At 38.2% G+C, this 23672-nt stretch overlaps 1 protein-coding gene across 3 annotated transcripts in view; it reads left to right on the forward strand.

The window, feature by feature from the left end:
- Positions 1–23672, forward strand: part of CXADR (CXADR Ig-like cell adhesion molecule) — a 45998-nt gene that overhangs the window by 16428 nt on the left and 5898 nt on the right. For 2 of the 3 annotated variants that reach the window (XM_060770494.2, XM_060770497.2), the window contains exons 2-7: positions 4521–4681; positions 4883–5081; positions 7708–7875; positions 11515–11637; positions 11751–11889; positions 12912–17436. In XM_060770494.2, coding sequence (XP_060626477.1) covers positions 4521–4681; positions 4883–5081; positions 7708–7875; positions 11515–11637; positions 11751–11889; positions 12912–13179 — 1058 coding nt within the window. In that variant the 3' untranslated portion in view covers positions 13180–17436. Of the gene's footprint in view, positions 1–4520; positions 4682–4882; positions 5082–7707; positions 7876–11514; positions 11638–11750; positions 11890–12911; positions 17437–23672 lie in introns of those variants that run through there. The other variant, XM_067466693.1, reaches the window with a different exon arrangement.

A 23672-nucleotide genomic window follows, 5' to 3' on the forward strand; every position in this document is an offset into this window, starting at 1 on the left:
CTGCAGAGAGCTTTCAGACCTTTAAATAGAGAGAAGCAAAATTAGGTGATAATCCCAAATAGTGCTCTTAATTTCCATCAGCACACTCTAGTGGAAACCACATCACATGGCAAAATCAGCTTCACAGAATGCAAATTGCTGTGTGGATACCTGAAGCAGTCTGCTGCTCTGTATATGCACATTCTAACAGGGGAGTTGAAAAAAAAAAACCCTTCATTTTCCATTGCTGTCATTTCTTTGGATCCTAGAGTCGGTTCGAGGCCAGCCTCTAAGGTGTGTGTAAGTATTTATTTACTGTATTTGTATACCGCCTTTCTCAGTCCATAGGCGAGAGAGTATCATCCAGGCCTAAACTGACTCCATGAGCTTGCAGTCATCCCTATAGTGAAACCACTTGCTTCTATTCTGATTTCACCTCTGATTAAGTGGTCAGTGTAGATGTCCCGCAAGTCAGGACCGATCTGCTGATGGCCCAACAAGGTCAAGTGCTCCACCCGGATGTGCGTCAGCTTCACCTCAAGACATGGAGTGTCCAGCCAGCCCCCAGTCACAGTGGGCAATGGACATCATTGATGCAACTCAGAGACCTTACAGCACCTAGCGATCATATTGCACTAAGTGGAATGAATCACTTTTGCGCTTTTCTACAACACAAGGGGGTTGACCTTCTTACAGCACCATTGTCTGTGGCCCGTCACTTCCTGATGTCCCTCACAGATACTGGACTATCACTGTCATCTCTAATGTGTTACCTAGCAGCTATCTCTGCCGATAGAAGGAAATTGGGCCTATCAACCTGCTTTACTGATCCATGTATAAAATTGTTTTTGCAGGGATATAAGAATCCCTGTCCCCCTTTTACTCCACCAGTTCCTGTATGGAACCTTGAGATTGCCTTGTCAGGCCTCACCTAACCCCTGTTTAAGCCGTTGGTGTCGTCTCACCTTTTGCTTTTGTGAAGTGTATAATGTGTTTTGTTGAAAAGTAATCTGTCAGATTTTTATTACAATTACCTTAAAGACTATTATTATTATTATTATTATTATTATTATTATTATTAACTTTATTTGTACCTCAATGCGGCTTACAAAGGCCAAGGCCTCAAAACACAACATAACAATACACAACCTAAAGCAAATTAAAAACAGTTAAAGCAATATTAAACAACAAGCAATAAAACAATACACCAGGACACAATAAAACTGGGCCGGGCCAGAGTAATGGGTACAGATTAAAAGTGCTGATGTGACAGGTGGTATATAGGGATTACAGGGTAAGTGCAGTGTGCAGTGTGCCAATAATCTTAATTTCTAATAAAGTGCTTCTGGGACTTGTTGGAGTTTTCCTATTCTGGAAAGGCACATCGGAACAGCCAGGTCTTCAAGTTTTTTCTAAAGACTACCAACTTAGGGGCCTGTCTAAGATCTTTGGGGAGGGTGTTTCAGAGTCGGGGGGCCACCACAGAAAAGGCCCTGTCTCACGTCCCCACCAGACGCGCCTGCAACGCAGGCGGAATCGCGAGCAGGGCCTCTCCGGATGAACTTTGTACTTGGGGAAAGCCAGCAGTCAGGAAAATTTCAGGACTAGTCTGACATCAGCATGAAATGGATTCATATAAAATGTTTCCTTTAAAATGTCTGATGCTGGCCAGACACCTTGCTTCAAAAAGCATTATTAACAATGGCAGTAGTCAAGGAACGAAGTGAGCACGTGGGTTCATAAATGGAGATGCGGTCACGCAGGTAGGATGGTCCCAAACCGTTTAGGGCTTTGTAGGTAAGCACCTGCACCTTAAATTGGGCTCAGAAAATAAACGGCAGGCAGTGGAGTTCCTTGAACAGGAGGGTTGACCTCTCTCTGTAAGGAGCACCAGTTAACATCCTGGCCGCTGCCCGTCGGACCAGTTGGAATTTCCGAGCCGTTTTCAAGGGCAGCCCCACGTAGAGTGCATTACAGTAGTCCAATCTAGAGGTGACCAAGGCATGGACTATAAAGCTTTCTTGGGAAAACAAGGAAAGATTGCCTTGCTAGATCCTACTGTATATGTGGGGTTTTGGGGGTTGAAGGGGGAGGAGACAAAGGAGACCTGGACACTCTGAAACTCTGCACCTGATGAGGTAAAACTGTCCACACGAGCTTATGATAGATACTCCTTCTTTCCAGTTAGTCTCAATGGTGTTACTGGTTTTCTTGATATCTTTTTATGCTAAAGTTGAGAGGAACAGTGAGACGTTGGGAAGTTTGAAAGGACAAAGGAGAATTAAACAAGGGAGATGGGCTTGGAGGGAAGAAAAAGAAGACGGTGGTGGTGATGGAAAAATCATAATCATAATCATAATAATACTTTATTTATACCCCGCTACCATCCAAGGGACTCGGTGCGGCTTACATGAGGCCGAGCCCACAGCGCATCAATTAAAAAGCAATAACAAACAAGCAATATAAAACAGTTAAAATAAATGTCGTAAACAAAAAAGCAATAAACATTAACACAAGAACGTTTAAAAACTATGGCTGGGCCAAATTTAATAATTACAATTTTAAAATAATGCTGGGTATGAAACAGGTAAGATATAAATGGGATAAAGTTTCAGCGGGGTGGGGCATGCAGACAATCCTGGGTCAGTATTGCGCATTGTGAGGACATGTTGCTGAGAAATTCCTTATTCTGGGAAGGCACACTGGAACAAACACGTTTTCAGGCTCCTCCTAAAGACTGCCAGAGTTGGGGCATGCCTGATGTCCTTGGGAATTGAGGTGCTGATTCTGTTCGAACAGCATGCTGAGGAAGTTAGGGGTCCTTCTCCACTTGACTAAAGCTAACCAAGAGGCAGGAAAGGGAGAAACCTTGTGCTTTGTCACTAGAAGCAGTGCAACCTGGTCAACTGCACAAATGATGCCAAGGAGGTGAGCAAGCCAAAATCTTCTGTACTTAACTGACACCAAATTCCTGAGGAAAAGCTCCAGGGGGAAGGGTAAAGTTAACATTGTATTATATGAAGCCTACTTTAGTCTAAATTTGCTGAGTTAAAGATTAAGTACTCTTCCCTTAAGTTGTATTCACCTTTGTCAGAGGAAATCCAATGTTATCCTTTTTGTATAAAAGAAGATTATCTTGTTTGTGATCAGACAAAGTACAGTCCCAAAACTGCAGATACTGTTGCATCCTTTATGAAGGTTGCAACAGACTAGGCTGTCCAAACAGAGCTTTTCTGTGACAATCTTGTGTACTAATAAACTTTTAAAAATAGCCAGGTATATACTCTCATAATCTTTTGCTGAATAATGTATTTTGAATTTAATGCAAGTATGGTTATTCATTTTGGGATGATGATGCAGTCTTCTTACATTCATGTTACAGTCTGCAAGTAGTGGTGTAATAATGAGGTTCAGCTTTCTGGATTGGCACAAGTAAAATTCAGATGAAACAAACTGACCATTGAGATAATTATGTAGTTACTGAACAGATATCTCTTGTCTAAGACTTCTAGCTTTCAAGATTATCATTTCCGAACATATCAAAAACCAATATTTCCATGAGATACGGAAATGAGCATTGCCATGATATTCTCTCCTCAATTTCAGTTGCCAGAGCTTCTCAATCTTTGTCTTTGAAAGAACTTTGGCAAAGAAACTGGGCTGTACTATTTTGTGTCTTAATTATTATGCCATTTGAAATCACAACACTATATGTTTTAAAAGGTAGAAATATAAAATACTAGTGCTGTCAGATTTTAAGTCAATTTCCTGATAATTCATGATTATGTGTTTTTAGCGATGATATAATTCGCCTCAAGTCATAAGGACTGGCAGGTAAAAATATTATAATAATAACACAACAACAACCTCTCCACTGTCATTCTGCTGCCAGATTTTAAATTGCTTTCACTCCAAAAAGTACTTTAAAATCTGGCAGTAGATGGAGAGGTATGGAGGCTGGTTATTGAGAAATGGGTTTAAAATCTAGCTCAAACTTTGTAGTAGAAAAGTAGGAAAGGGAGTGGTGGGGTGGGAGCGCGGTGGAAAAAAGAGTCCTGTTGGGAGAGACTTCCACTTTCACAGTGCTCCTGGGTCCCAAAACCCCACAAATGAGCAAGGTAAGGTGTTGTTAGAAAGAAAATACTAAAATTTTATCTTTGAAGTTCTAATAATCACTGTTTGCTCCCTTCTGCTTTATAAAGACAATACATTACCAGTAGATGGTTCCAAATGATGTGATTTATTTAGAAGTTATAGCCTAAATCCAATATTATGTTAATGGAGAAAACTGCAAATGTTCAGTTATTTTTCACTTGTGTAATTAGCAGCATTCTTGTGATTCGTAGGCATTCATCTTGTGTTACAATTGGAAATTGATTTGCGCTACTGTACACAGTACTGGACTAGGTATTTCAGAGTGCAACACATGTGTTCTGGTGCAATCACACTTTTGTAATCCAACCTGTGCTGGTTTGTATCAAAATGTATATGTTTATGTGCATTTTTATTTAAAACATTTATTTTGTTTTCAACTTTTTCAGATCTAGCCAGTGGTGTAACAATAACTTCAACAGATCAGACCATGGTAACAACGGCCCAAGGAGAGAAAGTTACACTATTGTGCACTTATGCTCTTGCAGCAGCAGATGAAGGCTCACTTGATATCGAATGGGTTATATTACAACCAAATGAGGAGCAACCAGTAAGTAAAATCTTTGAAAATCTTAGTTTTACATATTAATTCACAGAAATGTGAATTAAAACAGTTAGCATCTCTTAACATTGAACTGAAAAAGTTTTAAGACAATTATTTTATTTACTATAGCAATAATAGAAATGTTATTAAATAGAATTTACCTAGCTGAGATAATACATACTGGCTTTTTATTCTTTTTCCTTTTAGGTAATCATGTACACTATGGACAGGGTTTACGATCAGTATCAAATGACTGGACGAGTACAGTTTGTCAGTCAGAACCCAGCCTCTGGAGATGCTAGCATTGATATCCTGAATTTAAAACCAGCGGATACTGGCACATATCAGTGTAAAGTGAAAAAACCTCCTGGTGTTCAAACTCATAGAGTTCAGCTAACGGTACTTGGTAAGGTATTTCCTGTTTTACCTTTGTGCATAGTACTGTTGTCAGTGTGGGTGCATATACGGTTATTTCTATATTTGGTTGCAACAAATAATATTTAATTGGTGAATAATGAGCAGTGGTGGATATATTTCTTGGAATATTATGACTATTTTATGTCATGTTCAGAAAAAAATGGAATATACTACCTTTTTAGAATAATTTCTTACAGCATGCGCTATTTAAATAAGTGGTTCCCAACATTTGTTGACCAGGGACCACTCTCCAGCATTAGTACCAAAAGGATTGCAAATCAGTTTTTAGTCAACTTTAGATTCGGTTTGGTTATTTGGGGTGCTGATTCAGAAAATTGCATTGAATAGATCACATCAGCCGTAGTTTCTTATACAGAACATATGCCACCCAGTAGTCATCATCTGCTTGCCCACAGAAAACCATATTTAATAATCTAGAGCTGAAGTGGTAGTAGTAACCTTTTGTGGGTAGTCAACCTCTCCCCTCCCAACATCCCCATTACCTTGACACTATAAGAGGGTTTCGCAAGACCAGTCGCTCTTGTTACTGCGTGGTTTCGAGGCAACAGTGTAGCAATGGTGAGGCCGCGGACTATACGTTTGTTCTTGCAGACCACTGGTAGTCCACAGACCACACATTGGGAACCACTGATTTAAATAAATAGATTTTTCCTCCTAAATCTGGGTGAAGAACCCTGACAAATATACATTTTACCCTTTGCAGCCATCTGGTTCTGCCCATGTCATTGTGTGTTGTCGCTTCGTGTGGGCTTATTAGTAAAGGTACACTTGTTCTTCATAGGCCCCTTCTACACTGTCATACAATCCAGATTATCAAAGCAGATAATCCACATTATCTGCTTTGAACTGGATTATATAAATCTACATTGCCATATAATCCAGTTCAAAGCAAATAATCTGGATTTTATATGGCAGTGTAGAAGGGACTCTAGCATGAAGCCTGTTTGAGCATGTTGTGGTATCCTTCTTGGTGAAGTTTGTAATAGTTATTAAGAGACTGAATATGTTCCAGGCATCCACCATTTTGATAAATTTGGGTTATAAGCAAGTGTTCAACAGGTGAAGCAAATTTGTGCAGAGATGTAGAGATCAACATATTATAGTGAAAGCAATAGATAACAAAAAAAAATAGTCAGCAGATACTAAAAAGATGTTTCTGAATATAACTAAGCTATCTTGTTCCATTGAAAAAGTACAGTCTTAACCCAGCGATTCAGTGTGTCTATACAGACATTGGTCATCATGAAAGAAGGGATTGCTAGGTAGATGGGAAGGCTCCCACGATTTTTTTCCCTTCTGAGAAATGAAACACTGCTCCTGAAATGTCTTGTAAAAAGTAATGTTGTTCATAGTTGGGAGAGCTGCTGAGAGCAAATGTGAACATTGAATACAGTTAGAGAGAAAGTAAATCCTGCTAAGGAAAGCAACAGAAAAAGTCATATGGGAAAGGAGTTTGGAGATGGCACAGCTAAACCCTCATTAATCAGTCAGATTGGAGGTATAGCAGGATTATTGACTCAGTGGTAGAGGCTCATTTAGCAACCTTATTTAGGATATTGGCTGAGGAAGTGTGTGTGTATGAACATGTGTTAAAGGATCATCATACCACACCTACTGGTTGCTGTAGGTTGCTTAATTATAACTTAACTCATGCATGCTGTGGTTAATGCATAAGCCCCTCTCCTCCCCCAGAAGACCTAAGAGGGCTTCATTCTCCAACTGTACCCATCCCTATCTTATGCACAGATACACAAACCAACATTGTTTCACCCCAAGATGTAGGGTACATGATACCATTTGGATCACTTTGAGGCAAAAGGTTTTTTGAAAGTTTTTACAAAACCTTTGCCTCTTAGGAGCATGCAGGGAGACTCCAAACATGAATGAGATAAAGCTTAACATCCCCCAGAAGAGATATTTGGCTTTTGATAAGTGAATGAAAATATTCACAGTTATTCTAGTAAAAATACAATGCAAACACATATTCTTGTATTCCTATTTGTTCATTTTACTGTGTTATTCTCTCAGAATAATGTATACACGGATAGGCACATATAATTTTTAGTAATCTTGTGCTATTTATTTATTTCATTTGTATACCGCTTTTCTAACCCCAGGGGGTGAGGTGGGGAATGTGCTAATACCTTTCTTACTGGGAACAGATGGTGCTGGAATTATCATACATGTTGGATATACTATGAAGCTTTTCAATATAATATCCGTACTTTCATAAAGATGAATTGTATTGTTGGAAGATATTGTCGTTCTGTTATCTGAGTTGTTATGAATATGGTTGCTTGTAAGCTGGAGTTCAAACTAAGCATAATAATTATTATGACAGTTGTATTGCTAATCAAAGCTGTGAAGAATATTTTGTGGGGAGCCAGATGTGACATTTATTATCCTAAACATAGGCCTTAAAGTTGATTTCACATTTTTACAGGTGAAAATAACTACTTTTAAGAACAATAAATATTAGACAAAGGGGCTTATGAACTACACCACAGTTTCTAATGTGGATATATATGTGTATATAATGGTAAATAAGATTGTGCTGAAGACTTTTCAATCATAGATCAATTTTCATTTGTTAGAAAAGCCCACAAAGACTAGATGCTATATTGAAGGATCCCAGGAGATTGGAACAGATGTTACTTTGAAATGTAAATCCCAAGAAGGCACTCCTGTCATAAACTACTACTGGACAAAAACTACTGATACAAGAACTACTGGTGCAGAACTTCCAGCCACATCATCACAGAGTATGTTGCACCTTTCTGTCTTTGGCTTAGATAAGGGCATAAATGGTATATATCTTCCTACCTTCAAGTACTAAAATAAATTGAAGCAAAACTTCAAAATGCAAAAACTAACAAGTCGGAGTATCCCAGATCCCCAAGTTAAGCTGATCTCATGTTAAAGAGATGAAGTGAGTGTGTGGATGTGAGTTTCAGACTTTTGGGGGGACATAATTCAGATATATCAAGATGTTACTACAAAAAGCAGCAACAAATATGTATGCAATATCTTGATTTAGAGCGCTCCAAACTTGTTTTCTAAGAAATGGGAAGACTGAATTTGTTCCCAGATTTCTTTTGCTGCTGTCACAAAAAATAATTAAAAGTTCAGTTTTTCTATTTTACTCTTCCATCACTTTATCAAGTTTGTTGTATCTTTATTGTATACACAGTAAAAAAAGTCAAATCTTCTGTAACAAAATATGTTGTCCAGTATTCTACATCAGATATTAATTCAGTATATGTAATAAATAACCTCTCCTGTCCAAACCCTCTAACGGATAGACAGGTCAGTCACCCATTCTCCAGTATTTAAAGCCCAGTAATGTGGGTTGGGAAAGGGAATTAGGATTGTAGCAATAGTGTTGCAATATAGGTTGAATATCCCTCATCTGAAATGCTTGGGACCAATACTGGGCTTTGCAGGGTTTTTTTTTTAAAAAAATACCTAGATTTACATATAGGCACATAATGAAAAATGAAATTTCACATACACCTTATATGTAGAACCTGAAAGTAATTGTATGCAATGTTTTAAGTAATTTTGTGCATGAAACAAAATTTGTGTATAATGAGCCATCAGGAAGCGAAGGTGTCACACTCTCAGCCATCCAAGTGAATAGCTTGGAATTTTGAGAGCATTTCTGATTTTGGAATTCTGGCTAAGGGATGCTCAACCTGTAATTATTAAGCTGTTATGAGTATGTAAGAATTATATTATGAGTATGTAAGAATACATTGTGGGGTTCCTCAGGGTTCAATATTGTCTCCCTTGTTGTTTAACATCTACATGAAGCCGCTGGGAGAGATCATCTGGAGTTTCGGGATACGATGTCATCTGTACGCGGATGATGTCCATTTCTGTTACTCCTTTCCACCTACTTCTAAGGAGGCTGTTCAGGTCCTGAACCGGTGCTTGGCCGCTGTAACAGTCTGGATGAGGGCAAACAAATTGAAATTGAATCCAGGCAAGACAGAGGTACTCCTGGTCAGTCGCAAGGCCGAACAGGGCATAGGGCTACAGCCTGTGTTGGACGGGGTTACACTTCCCCTGAAGACGCAGGTTCGCAGTTTGGGTGTGATCTTGGACTCATTGCTGAGCCTGGAACCCCAGGTTTCAGCGGTGACCAGGGGAGCATTCGCACAGCTAAAACTTGTGCACCAGCTGCGCTCGTACCTTGGGAAGTCTGACTTGGCCACGGTAGTCCATGCTCTAGTTACATCCCGTATAGACTACTGCAACTCTCTCTACATGGGGTTGCCTCTGAAGACTGCTCGGAAGCTTCAAATGGTCCAACGATCGGCAGCCAGGTTGCTAACAGGAGCGGCACTCAGGGAGCATACAACTCCTTTGTTGCACCAGCTCCACTGGCTGCCAATTTGCTACCGGGCACAATTCAAAGTGCTGGCTTTAGCCTTTAAAGCCCTAAATGGTTCTGGCCTGACCTATCTGTCCGAACGCATTTCCTCCTATGAACCAGTTAGGATGTTAAGATCGTCTGGGGAGGCCCTGCTCTCGGTCCCGCCGGCCTCACAAGCACGCCTGGCGGGGACGAGAGACAGGGCCTTCTCAGTAGTGGCCCCTCGACTGTGGTACAGGCGCAGCTGGAACGCCCTTCCTACAGACATCAGATCGGCCCTCTCCTATCTGGCATTCCGGAAGAGAGTGAAGACCTGGCTCTTCGAACAGGCTTTCAACTAAGCAGTGCAATTGATTGATTATTGGAATATGGATTAATGGACAATGAGAGTGGATTCTGATTCTGTTGATGAGACGTGATGAATTATTATTTTGTTGTATTGTTGGATTGATGTTTTGATGTGAATTAATTGATATTGCTGTTTTAATTGATTAATGATCTGTTTTGTACTGTTGAATTGGTTGTTAACTGCTCTGAGTCGCCTGAGGGCTGAGAAGAGCGGTATACAAGTGAAGTAAATAAATAAATAAATAATACCTAGCTGCAGGCATGTAGCCGGGGGGGGGGGGGTTGAGGGGCTTCAGCCCCCCCATCAGAGTCAGCGCCCCCCCCCCCCCCCGAATCAAAAACCTGGCTACGGGCCTGCCTAGCTGTATTCAGGATTTATTTATTTATTTCAGTTACTTATACCCCGCCCTTCTCACCCCCAAGGGGGGACTCAGGGTGGCTTACAAAGGAAGGCACAATTCAATGCCTATGTCAAAAATACATACATACATAAAAGCAATTAAACAGTTAACAGGTTAAAAACATCAGTACATAACACAATAGTAAACAATCTCATGGTCAGTGTTCAGAGTTCCATAAATCCATTCCGTTCTGTCAATTCCTGCCCATCATCAAGGTCCTTCCTTTAGCTGCCAGAATGTCCAAAAGCCTGGTCCCACATCCAGGTCTTCAATTTTTTTCTGAATGACAAAAGGGAAGTCGCTGATCTAATCTCCCCAGGGAGTGAGTTCCACAGGTGAGGGGCCACTACCGAGAAGGCCCTGTTCCTCATCCCCGCCAGCCTCACTTGTGATAGAGGCGGGGTCGAGAGCAGGGCCTCCCCAGAAGATCTTAGACTCCGAGGTGGGACGTAGAGGGAGATCCGTTCGGACAGATACACTGGGCCGGAACCGTATAGGGTTTTGTAGGTCAAAACCAGCACTTTGAATTGTGCTCGGAATTGGATCGGCAGCCAGTGGAGCTGACACAACAGGGGGGTGGTATGCTCCCTGTATGCCGCTCCGGTGAGCAATATTGCTGCCTCCCGCTGGACTAGTTGGAGTTTCCGAGCAGTTTTCAAAGGCAACCCCACGTAGAGTGCGGTAATCCAATCAGGATGTGACAAGAGCGTGGACCACCGTGGCCAGATCCGACTTCCCAAGGTACGGGCGCAGCTGGCGCACAAGTTTTAATTGTGCAAAAACTCTCCTGGCCACCGCCGAGACCTGGGGCTCCAGGCTCAGCGATGAGTCCAGGATCACTCCCAAGCTGCGAACCTGCGTCTTCACGGGGAGTGTAACCCCGTCTAACACAGGCTGTAACCCTATACCCTGTTCGGCCTTACGACTGACCAGTAGGACCTCTGTCTTGTCTGGATTCAATTTCAATTTGTTAGCTCTCATCCAGTCCAACACAGCAGCCAAGCACCGGTTCAAGGTCTGGATAGCCTCCTTGGTGACAGGTGGAAAGGAGTGACAGATTTGGACATCATCTGCATAGAGATAACATCTCATTCCGAAACTCTGGATGATCTCCCCCAGCGGCTTCATGTAGATGTTAAATAACATCAGGGACAGAATTGAACCCTGGATTGCTGTTTAGCCACAATTTTGCCACTTTTGCCACTATCATAATCTTCCCTTCTCAATCTGGTTGGCTTGTTTTGAAAAATTCTAACAGAAGGTTGTATTTTCAGATCCAGATACAGGCATTCTTTTGATGAAAAATGCTTCTCACCTCCACTCTGGCACATACAAATGTGTAGCTTCAAATAGAGTTGGATCAGATGAGTGTTCTATTATACTGAATGTCACTCCCCGTAAGTATGACTTGTTAGAGTGAAATAATATATGTAGTTAATCATTACTTTACTCTGTTTTAAAGATCTAAGTCAAATCTCCCATCTCGTATAACTTGTGTTCTTTGTTTTAGCTGTGAACAGAGGTGGTAGAATTGCTGGAGCTATTATAGGATCTCTTCTAGCCATTGTATTAGTTGCGTTAATCATCTTCTGTTGTTTCAAGAAACAAAGAGAAAAGAAGTATGAAAAAGAGGTACACCATGATATCAGGTATGTAATTTTATTTTTCACTTCCCAAATTAAAAGCTGGGTGTTGTTTTTAAGTTGTATAAACATTGTATGCAGCAAGTCAAGTACATATTCTGTGGAATGTGAGACACTTGGAATTATAATGACAAGAATTGGAAGGTATTTTATAGAAAGATACCTCCTTCTGCGTGCTTCTTTTTGAAAGTCCCAAGAGTGTGCATACATAGATCAGTGAGAGTTGTGTACGTCACCAATAGGAAACTGACAGAGTCTGCCTTACAAAGCAGATAAGCAAATGAACTGGAACAATGCTAGTTTGCTTCTTTGTCACTCTTTCTTCATCTCCTTGTGAAAGCAGTTTATCCTTGCACCCTCGTTCCAGGGCTTTCCTTTTAAATAGGGTAGAGAGAAGACTTAACTACTCTCCCTTTTCAGTAAGATCTCCCTTTTAACATGTGAGGATATATAGCTTATTCTTATTGGTAGTAGATTAAGGCTGGCATAAACATGGCAGTTATAGTAATACATAGTGCTTCTGATGAAGATTTCCAAGTACATTGTTCAGGAACATATATTATTAAAATTATTTATTTATTTACGATATTTATAGCCTGCCTTTCTCAGCCTTACAGCGACTCAAGGCAGGTTACAGGTTAGCTCAATTCGATGCCACACATAAAGGTACAATTAAAAACCATCAACATAACAATATAAAAACATATATAAAATCATTAAAACATCTAATCATCAGTGTCATCTTGTAAAAAATGTATCCAGTAACGTTGTCTAGCAATTCCTAATTCCTATGAAGAAACCAATTATGTTGAATCAGCTAAAAATCTTATATACTTCAACATGCTTTTTCTCATAGCAGTCTACAGGAAGTTGACAAATATGACGTAAGTGCAACAGTACCCTCTCCCTTATGCCTCCAACAACTAATATACAGAGATGTATCAGAAGCACTGGAAGATTAGTTGTAGGATGTTTCTAAGGTTTCTAAGGCTCTTTTTGTAAATTCTTCAATATGCTTGTCTTTACAGAGAGGATGTTCCCCCTCCAAAGAGTCGTGCTTCAACTGCCCGTAGCTATATAGGGAGTAATCGATCATCTTTGGGTTCAATGTCTCCTTCTAATATGGATGGATATGCCAAGACTCAGTACAACAAGGTGCCGAGTGAAGACTTTGAACGTCCTGCTCCTCAAAATCCAAATTATGACCCTCCAAAGGTAGCAGCACCTAATCTAAGTAGAATGGGAGCTATTCCTGTGATGATTCCAGCACAAAGCAAAGATGGTTCCATAGTATAGTGTGGCAGTAATTTATACCTCGGCAGTTTAGTACAGCATTGTTCCCTTTCTACACTTTTATGTCTACATGGAATTGATTTTGAGCATAAAGAAGTATGCTTGGTTCACCACCTTTGTATTAATTTTTGACTACATACACTAAAAACTGAAGCTTTTGAAAGAAAGAATTGTCATTGTTGACAAAACATAAAACAGTGGCAATATTTAAATTCCATGTAGATTTGTTTTGTTTTGTTTTGTTTTAAATATTAGGTGATACTAAAGTATGATATGAAGTGTTTGTCATTACGTTTTTAGAATGAATGAAGTATATTTAATGCCTGTTACAGTAGAAGAAATGTTTTGTGTAAAGAGTCTGAAAACATGGAATTCTTGTCATAAAGATTCTGGATTAATTTTCCTCAACATCTGAATTTTTAAACAAATTATCAGTTATAGTTAAGCATGCTGATTAAGCACAGTCGAATTTGGACTTAATTGTTTGATAATTTTCTACCAGTGGTCTCCCTCTTATATGACAACTATAGTTTAATATAACCATGCAACAATTTACTTGTGCTTTTTCTGGGAGCATAACATTTCCGTTTCAGTAGATAATGTTGTGTGCACAAAGAAAAACAGAATATAGATATTTTAATTGTCCATCTGACCAAAAGAAAAGAAATAAACAGAGGAAGAAAACTTAAAATCATTTCCCTAAATTAACATTTGGGATTAAACCCAACATCAGTCCTGCCTAGACAGACTGATTGGAATCAACTTGGTTGCGGTATTGAGTCTCATTCACTTCTGTGTCTCAAACCTGAAATGTGATTGACATTAGATTTTGCTCCTAGCATTTTATAAACAATTTTGATCACTTTGAAATTTCTGCCTTTCAGATATCTTGAGTTAATTTGGCATCCATGTATATAGATAGTCTGGATTGGGCATTGATTGATAAAATATTAGCACTATTCGCTGGAAGGAATGTTTAATATTTTAATGTTGTACCATTTTTGGTTGAGTGAGAAAGTGAGGTAGGGGGAAATCCACCGCTTCCTGAATGGAGCTGTATCCTCAGTGGCTCCCTTCAAAGCTTCTTGAAGACTTTTTAAAATAATTAGTTCTTCCCATTTGTATTCTTACATAGTTTATGTATATGTATACACACACACACACACATATATATATATATGAGAGAATGATATCTGGAATATTATAAAATGAAATGTCAACTGAATTTAAGATTATCATCTAACCCAGGTATCCTCAAACTACTGCCCTCCAGATGTTTCTGCCTCCAACTCCTGGAATTCCTGACCATTGAAGAAGTTGGCAAGGGCTTCTGGGAGTTGGAGGCCCAAACAGCTGGAGAGCTGCAGTTTGAGGATGCCTGATCTAACCTGTTCATTTTATAAATAATCAAACTTCTAGGAAGTTGTTTACAATTAATTTGTATGAAAGTGTCTCATCTTTTCCCCATTTCACAAAAGTAGAATATCAGTTGTAGATATTTATACCTCCATTGTAATTAAATATTAGTTTGTAAAATTTCCTCCCATATTAGTAAAGCTGCACTGCTCATTCCTATACTTTGAAGACACTTGGGTTAGCTGCGAGTGTATAAGTATGAAAGTGTTGACTGTAAATACGTTTGATTTTCTTAAATTGTCCAATCCAATATTTTCACATGTTAGAATAGTGCTTAATTTCAGATCAGGTCAGTTATATAGAGTGTATAGACCCATACTGCTAATGTAGATAATATATTCAATATTAACTGTGTAAAAAGTTTTCACTTATTGAGATGTTCTAGGTATCTGATGCTGTTGGATATAAGTTCTACCTTTTTTTTCTTTTTTTCATCTGTGCCTTTTGAATAAACTTTACACCTGATTGTACATTATGTTACAACTATGAAATATCTTGGTGCCTGGCTTTACTTTTCTTAATGGTGCTACAAATTGAAATTATAGTTTTCAATACAACACTGTGACTTATCCCTTTTTTACGTGATGTTTAATTTTTCTTACTGATGTTTTGGATGCTGTTTAAGTGAGTGCATAATGTCCTGTATTTCAAAATGACTCCTTTTTGTGTTTGTTCCTAATTTTTTCATGAGGCTTGATAAATATTCTCTGTAAAATGTATTTATCTCCCCCTCCCCCACAGCCGGCTTCCACAGTACTGGAATGCTATACAAATTAGATTATATTTGCCTAGTGGCTGATGACTCTTGAAAAGAAGATAGTAGGTAGATAATAAAGATTAAATGTGCTGTATGTAAGAAAAATTTCCCTAAACATTTAACATAGCAGATTTGCTCTATCTCTACTTTTTTCACACACATACTGGTACTTGGAACCACTTCCAAACATTACATAGAATTGGGTGGTTCCATTATGCATTTCAAATTTCAGGTTGAGGTCTTACATCTCTGTATATTCACCTACCCAAATAATCCCTTACTGATATCTAGGAGAGCCCTGTGTTAAACCCAGCTTTATCTCACACTATGATGCTAAATTTCCTATAGATGAGAGAGAATTTAAAGTGAGAAAATACCTGTACTCTTAAGTGGTACGGTTCAAAATCCTACCACATTTCATAAAGGGTAGAGTGACTCTCACTGAACAACTTTTCAGAAGTAGTATGTTTTGTGCTTTATGAAGATGAAGTGTATCTATGTGGCATTGCCCCAGTGCTCTCTGCATCTAGTAAAAGTGGATAATATACCCAGTTGTGTCAAGTACAGCAGTCAGGAAAATGTCCAAAATGTTTAAAGCTTGTCACTTCACATGAAAATAATAAATGGATAGAATGAAGGATAACCCAGTGTGCCTTCGAAAAACAGCTCTTGGGCTTTGGAACTTTGACAATGTCTACTTGTTTATAAAATTGCGTGGTTTTTGTAGTAATAGGAACTGGCATAACAGATCTGTATATTTTAAGTAAGAACTCACTTTGGACAGACTCTGCTTCAAGCATTTAACTTGCAGACCCAACAGAATGACTAAATACCAGTCTGAAGGACAACTCAATAAGATTCCAAAATGTCATTTTTGGAAAAATGTCAGATTTTCTTCAGGCTGAGGGTGCCCCCACCTGCTGCTATTGCTTTGATAAAGCAGGAAGCTGGAAAATGCAATTGTCGTGCATTAGTAAAACGAGAGAGGTTGTGACCTTAGATGGCACTGTGTTGAAACTGCTGGACATTCCTTACCCAACATGGTGGTAGAAGTAGCATGAACAAATCATTGGTACACCCCCTGCCATCTGTATCTTCTCCAATTCAGAATTATGCCTCTGATTCAGGGAGAGATTGTTCAACAGTTGCTCATGGGGTTGCTGGACAAGGTTCAACTGATAGGGAAGGATTTGCTCAGTGTGAAAGTGCTATGGTATTTTGTTAAAATTACTGATTTTTTAAAATAAGCACCGTATGAGTGAAGTTGTTAGTTTATTTAGAAGTATTAATAACATCCAATTGCAAGTATTAATAACATCCAATTGGGAAGAGAGCATAAAAACATAAGCAGTACTTATTGGAAATAAAAGACCTCATACAGCATTAATACCCAAGTAAAAAATCTCTTCTTAAGAAAGCCAATGAAAATCAGGTCCATGCACGATCAGGTAGTGCATGTTCATTAGTTTAATATGTTCTTAATATTACTGATCTTCTATCTTACATACAAATCACAATCTTAACATCTTTATGGCTTACCAAAAATGGAATCTAATGTGAATGTGTAGATATTTAATAGTAGCTAAAAGAACACATCACTGTGACATTTTATTTTATTAATAATGACTTTAAAAGGGGTTTGTTTGTTTTTTTCAAAATTGGAACTATCATAAACTATTCATTATAGGACAAAGCCAACTGCGTTTTAAAACTAGCTTTTCTAGTTATGATGATACTGTCTATATTGTAGCTATTATGAAGCTACTTCTTTTCTTAGTACTTGAAACCCTCTTCCTGACAATACTGATGAATTTCTTAGAGCTGAAAATAAAGGCCCTCAGACCATTGAGACCTTCCTACTTCGTATTCATTATTGGGCGTCTTAGAACCTGGCTGTGTTCATGCAAACTCAGCAATTGGATCAGTAATAGAGGGCATTCATGAGACATCATGATGATGTTTGAATTTGGTAGTGAATGCAGTTTTCAGATATTTGAAATACAAGCACTGATGTTTGTAGGACAAGTTAAACCGTTGTAGTTTCATAACTTATGTACTACTTGAAATAAAGTTATTAGCAAAAACAACTATTTTGATCTTACTTGTGTAGTGTGTCTGTTTTTCTTTTTGTCTTCCTTCTGTCCTCTATACTTATTTCAAAAGAATGATTTCTTGTTATGAATCTTAATTATTCTTCATTTTCTGCTTGTCTCTTTTTTAAATCTGGTTAAATCAAAAAAGGTAAGACATACCTGGAACAGTTCTTAACATAATGGGACTATGAGAAACACACTAATTCCATGTATTATATTGGAGATAGGCAATTGCTATGGGTATTGGTGTTTAATGAATAAATCACATGTAATTTGAGTCATTATACAGGATAATGGTGAACATGCATGGTGTTCACCATTATCATGTATAATGACTCAAATTATACTTTGCAGAAGTATTCTAACATTAAGGCAGACAGTAGAAGGAATCTGAAATTGTCTTCAGATGTTCTATCATATTTGTCTCACAATTTTAAAGAACCTGAAGTCTTTAAATAGTATCCTACTATAATAAAGGGGGCAAAACATAGTGTTGAGCTCTGCTTCCCTCCACTCTCTTCTCATTTGACACCTGAGTGAAGTTATCCTTGTGCTTCTTTCACGTGTAAACACAAAAAATAGCCAAAACAACTACATTACAGAAACATTGTATTTATTCTAAAAAGGGAAATTAAAGTAGCATAGCCTGACTGCATAGAGGAGACAAAAGTTACTCTCTCTTCTCCATGTTAATACCCTGAATATAGTCAAGCTACCATCAAAGTGGGTTTGTTATTTTATTTATTCAAATAATGGTACATTTGAGTTTAACATAATTAAAAAATAAAAGTGCAAATAACATTAACTCGGGACCTAGAAATAGCATGTGTGGCACTGTAGACATTTAAATATTCATAAAAACGATCTTTTAAAGTAGGCATAGGCAAACTTCAGTCCTCCATGTGTTTTGGACTTCAACTCCCCCACACATCTTAACATTCAATAAGCTGGTTTGGATTTCTGGGAATTGAAGTCCAAAACACCTGGAGGGCCAAAGTTCACCATGCATGTTTTAAAAATATATTGATGAATTTATGCATACTTGTATACAGCTTTACCCTTGATTCAAGATAATTTGATCGACTGATGTCAGGCTTAAAAACAGCTATCGGTAAATAGTAGGATAGTAAAAATACAGGGTGCAGCAGCATAACTTCCTTTTTTCAAAACTTAATAAAACCCATTGTATGAATAAGGAAAATATATATATAATGTAGGTGCATACCTAAAGTTTTGTTTTACGTAATTTTGAAGATCAAATTAGGTAGGTGATGTCCCCCATTCTCCATTCTCCACACACTGAGTAAACCGATTTCTGGCGTTTGTCATGACTCTTGCCAGCATAGCAGGAGTTATGTTGACAATTTCTTCCTGGATGTTGGTCTTCAAATCTTGTATGGGTTTTTTTTTTAATTCCGTGTTTATGTGAACTGTCCAAGGACCCTACAAGATTTGAAGACCAACATCCAGGAAGAAATTGCCAACATAACGCCTGCTATGCTGGTAAGAGTCAGGACAAACGGCAGAAATCGGTTTACTCAGTGTATGGAGAATGGGGGACATCACCTACCTAATTTGATCTTCAAAACTACAAAAAACAAAACTTTAGGTATGCGCCTACATTATAAAAAAAATTCTGATTCATACAATGGGATTTATTAAGTTTTGAAAAAAGGAAGTTATGCTGCGACACCCTGTATCAGCCTCGTTTGAATTTACCAAAACTTTGAAGACAATCATACATTATATCCAATACTTGTCAAAGGTATAGACATGAGAAAAAGAGTGGTTGTTACATGTTGTCAGAACCTCTCAGGGTACGCACTAAGAATAATTAGGCCAAAGCAGGCCACTTGGAAAGCAATGCAAAACCCGAGGCAAGGTCAGATGGGTAAAAGTAAAACCCTTTAAGCTAACGGTGAGAAGTTATTAGAACAAAACCTGAAATACAAGAAATTAAACTCTCCGCTCCTCAGTGTTGTCAAGAGATACAATTTTGTCGATAATTTGTGGGTATCTGTAGTTAATTTCAGGGATATATGTTGCAACTGTGACAAATCAAAACCTTCTCTATCTGCCAATACTGCATAGGAAGGATGCTGATCCATATCTTAATATTAAATCCAATTTCACTACAGCTAAGCACTGTACTGTATCTTTGGCTTGTGATCTCAATCAAAATGCAATTCAGATTAATATATAAAGAGTACCAAGAATTCAAATGATAATTGTGATGGAAGACTCAAGACTAGGGTCCAAACGAGAGTGAAAAGCTTGTTTTACTCTATGTGGACTGCGAAACTTGGGATCTGGAAGAACTGCACTTTGGGAATAGAACTGAAACTTGGAAGCAATCACAGCCTTATATTACTAATTTTAAAAGTCTATACTATTGTCCTCTGTAAAGAATCAGACACAAAATTTCTACACCTATGTAGTAATTTTGCATCTCCCTAAACTTTCTCAGGGCTTTGACAAACCTTAAAATAGTATCAGGGATTTTGATTTGAAGAAGATGTAAATGTTTGAAGATTGCGATGATAATGATTATGATTAAATCTATAGTTCTTAATTTTTTATTTAAACATGTTGATCAGTCTTTATTTTCTAAAATCATTTTAAATCATGAACTTTAAATTAGATTTAGATTACAGATTTGGAGTGGGCAAGTATCCCAGACATTATTCTTCACCTCTGGCTACACTACCTGGAGCTGATGAGAGTTGCAGTTCAACAGGTTGTTCACCCAGACTTTAGATATTGGAAAGGCATTATTGTTATTATTTGACATTGATTTTAAGGCTTTAATTGTGATTCTGTCTGAGAGATCTCCCTGGACATCAATTAACCCATCTTGCAAAATCAGGTTCCGCCTTTCTTGATTGAATCAATCCATCTATAGTCTGGCCATTTTCCTAAATTAAAAAAAATGTATACTATTGTCCTCTGTAAAGAAAGGGTCTTCCCTTTCTGTTTTATCTTCCACCAATGGCTTTTATTTAGTCTATATTACATCACATGGGTGCTAGATAGATATAATTGAAAAACTATTTGAGACTGCAAAGATGACAAAAATCTATTCTTGAGCTATAAGCAAGGTGACATCTCTGGGCACAGCTGGTAATTTCTGGAACATCGCTGAGAGCCTGCGTTAAAACTGCCAGTCTTCACTATGTTAGCTGCTGCTTTATGAAAGTGAATAGGCTGTCTTTTTCCATTGCTTTTTCTGTAATCATCAAGCTCTTACAGTTACAAAATTGTGTGTCTCTGTGTGCGTGTACTAACATAAGCAGGTTGTGATGAATGCAGTGTTTTGTCAACGGAAACCAACCTTTCTGTGAAGAAAATAATGTTTTCTGTGCCTAGAGTAATAATGTCCAATCCCTGCCTGTAATTTACTTAGGGTTTTTCAGTGGTGTGAGGAAGTTCTGGGAACTTTCTGCGAAGCTGGGGACATTTTTGCACCTTTTAAATAGTTTGCACTGTTCCTATTTTTAAACAGGCATTTTTCTAAATCAGATGTGAACTTCATTTTCTTCTGATTTTGATGGTGGTGAGGCATTTTTGGCAGTCTCTGTGGTGCAGTTAGTTTTCTCTGGTTCAAAGGGCATTTGCAAGTTTTAAGAAGCACAAGTAGTGTAGGAGTGATGAATACTGCAAATTACAATTGCACCAGCTAAGCTACCAAATAGAGCATCCATTAGTTAGAATTGATTAAACATACTGGTTCTAATAAACAGTCACTGTGTTTCCAAGTATGTTACTATAATCAAAAGTGGGAGGGAGAGTTTATTGAAGATACCTCTGAATGTTACCTCCAGTCTAAAAAGAAAAAATACTAGTAGATGATAAAAAATGGTTGTACCTGAGATCCTGATGAAAAAGCAGCTAAACAATATAAAGTGATCCCTTGGTTTCTCCTGGAATTTAGTTACAAGACCACTTATGGATACCAAACCCACTATATACAGTGGTGTGGTTCAATGTTTCTCAACAACCAGTGGTTCTCAGCCTGTGGGTCCCCAGGTGTTTTGGCCTACAACTCCCAGAAATCCCAGCCAGTTTACCAGCTGTTAGGATTTCTGGGAGTTGAAGGCCAAAACGTCTGGGGACCCATAGGTTGAGAACCACTGGTGTGGTGCAATGGTGTCACTTATATAAAATGACAAATTCAAGACCTGGTTTTTTGATTTTTTTTTCAGTAGTTTTCCAAGCAGTAAAATGTAGATGGTTGAATAAATGGATACAGAATCCATGGATACAGAAGGATAACTACAAGTTCTTTCCCACAACCACTGCCCATGCCACTTGCAAATGTGCTTTAGGGCTTTTCCAGTCGTCCACAGCAGAATTTTAGTTTACAGTCGTGGTTTTGATTGATAGAACTCTGACACACGAGTCCAAAACCCTGTCCAGTCATAGAAAGCTATTGGCTGACCTTGGTCTCTCTGACGCTCTCTGACGCCTCTGAATAATCCCCCCCCCCCCAAGAAAACCCCAAGGCTAATGTTCAAGAATCAACCTGAATGGACATAACAACAAGGTGGGCTCTGTAGCCCCCCTGCTAGTGGTTACAAAAACTGCTGCTTCAAGAATAGCAACAGTGCTGGATATAGCCTAAATTGCTTTTTAAATATTAAAACAGTGGACAAAAATGATTTATATGAATGGATGGAAGGATGGATAAATACCAGTAGAAAGAAAAAAATCTGGTTACTTTCCTTGTGAATAACTTGTTTGTTTCTCTTCTGGGCACAGTCTCTTAATATCATGAGATATGTTTCAAGCTGAGCTTGGGTCTAAAGTTGACAACACTGCACTACTAAAATAATCTTTCCTTGGAAACAGGAAAACAAATAAGCTCTCCTGCATAGCTTCAAAAAATACTAGGTGACAGGTTGTTGCTTTTAGAATGGCGTGGCTTAAATAAAATATTAACCAGAAACTTAACCTCTCTGATAAAGTGAGTAGTTCTTCATGGTCTGTAGGGAATGTTGTTTGCTTAACACTGGCTAGAAAATGCTTTAATATTGATTTTAGTTTTTGGAAACAACTGAACTGGATGTTCAGTATTCTGTAAGCTAAAATGTGAGAAATACATGTGTATGAAGCAATTCTCTGAATATTTTAAACTTAGATTTTTGAATTCTGTGTATTAAATCTGAATACATAAAAGCTCCATATTCGTGTTTAAGGAGTGAGGGAAGATACTTCAGACAGTGAGCTTCCTAGCAAAATCATAGGATTAGGTGATACTCATATAATCAGCATTTAAAATACTTACATGTCTATGTTAGGATCAAGTTTTGTGAGAGACATTGTCCTGGGGAACTCAAATGCTAAATAGTGAGCATAGCTTGGATACTTTTTGTAGTGCTACTCCCCACCAACTCAAGTGAGCATGACCCACTGGGAACTGGAATTGTGGTTCAGAAATATATTGAGTCTTAAGTTATGGTATGGCAGCTGTCTTTATTCTTGTGATTTCCATTTTGGTTTGTTTATATATTTTTGTTCTTTATTTGCAACTAATCCCAAAGTTTATCTGTAGTTCTATATAAGTGGAACTGAGACTTACACTTTGTAATCAGAATCAGCAGGGTATTTTAATAAGCTGATCTCTGTTGGTAACAAATACATGCACTACAACTGGCTGGGTCAGTCCTAAGTAATTTTCTATGACCCTTTTTCCACCAGCTGCTTTTAAAATGCTCCAGTTTCTTTCAATTTCTTCCGTTGTTATCAGTTTCCTTCTTATCCTGAAGACACTAAAGTGCAAAAAATTGTTTGTTCTAAATGAACTCAACAGTCGGCATTAATTGAGCAAGGACTGGATCTTGCTCTTGACTCGGGCAAAGCAAACTGGTTCAACCTCTTCTGGTTTCTGTGTGCCTCCCTCCTTTTTCTTTCTTTCTTTCTTTATTTCCTTTCTTTCTTTTCTTTTCTTTCTTTCTTTTTTGCCACCTTGATCACATTCTAAATTTGGCCTCATTATGTGGCTTGGTTTTCTGTGAAGTGTTGGAAGATATGCAGAGACACCTACTTGGGCTATCCTGTCAGTAAGCTTTGTATCAATGTTTGCCATATTTAGATAGACCTGGTTTTCAAAGCCTTCAGAGGTAGCCAAACCCTGAGATGTTGCACCATAGTAGAGGAGTTTTAATCCAGCAGTTTTATGCTACTAGTGTCTCATTAGCCAGCTATTCAACTTTTCTATCCATAAGGCAGCA

This window comes from Anolis sagrei, chromosome 3 (assembly GCF_037176765.1).
Source record: "Anolis sagrei isolate rAnoSag1 chromosome 3, rAnoSag1.mat, whole genome shotgun sequence".
In the NCBI taxonomy this organism is placed as follows: Eukaryota; Metazoa; Chordata; class Lepidosauria; order Squamata; family Dactyloidae; genus Anolis; species Anolis sagrei.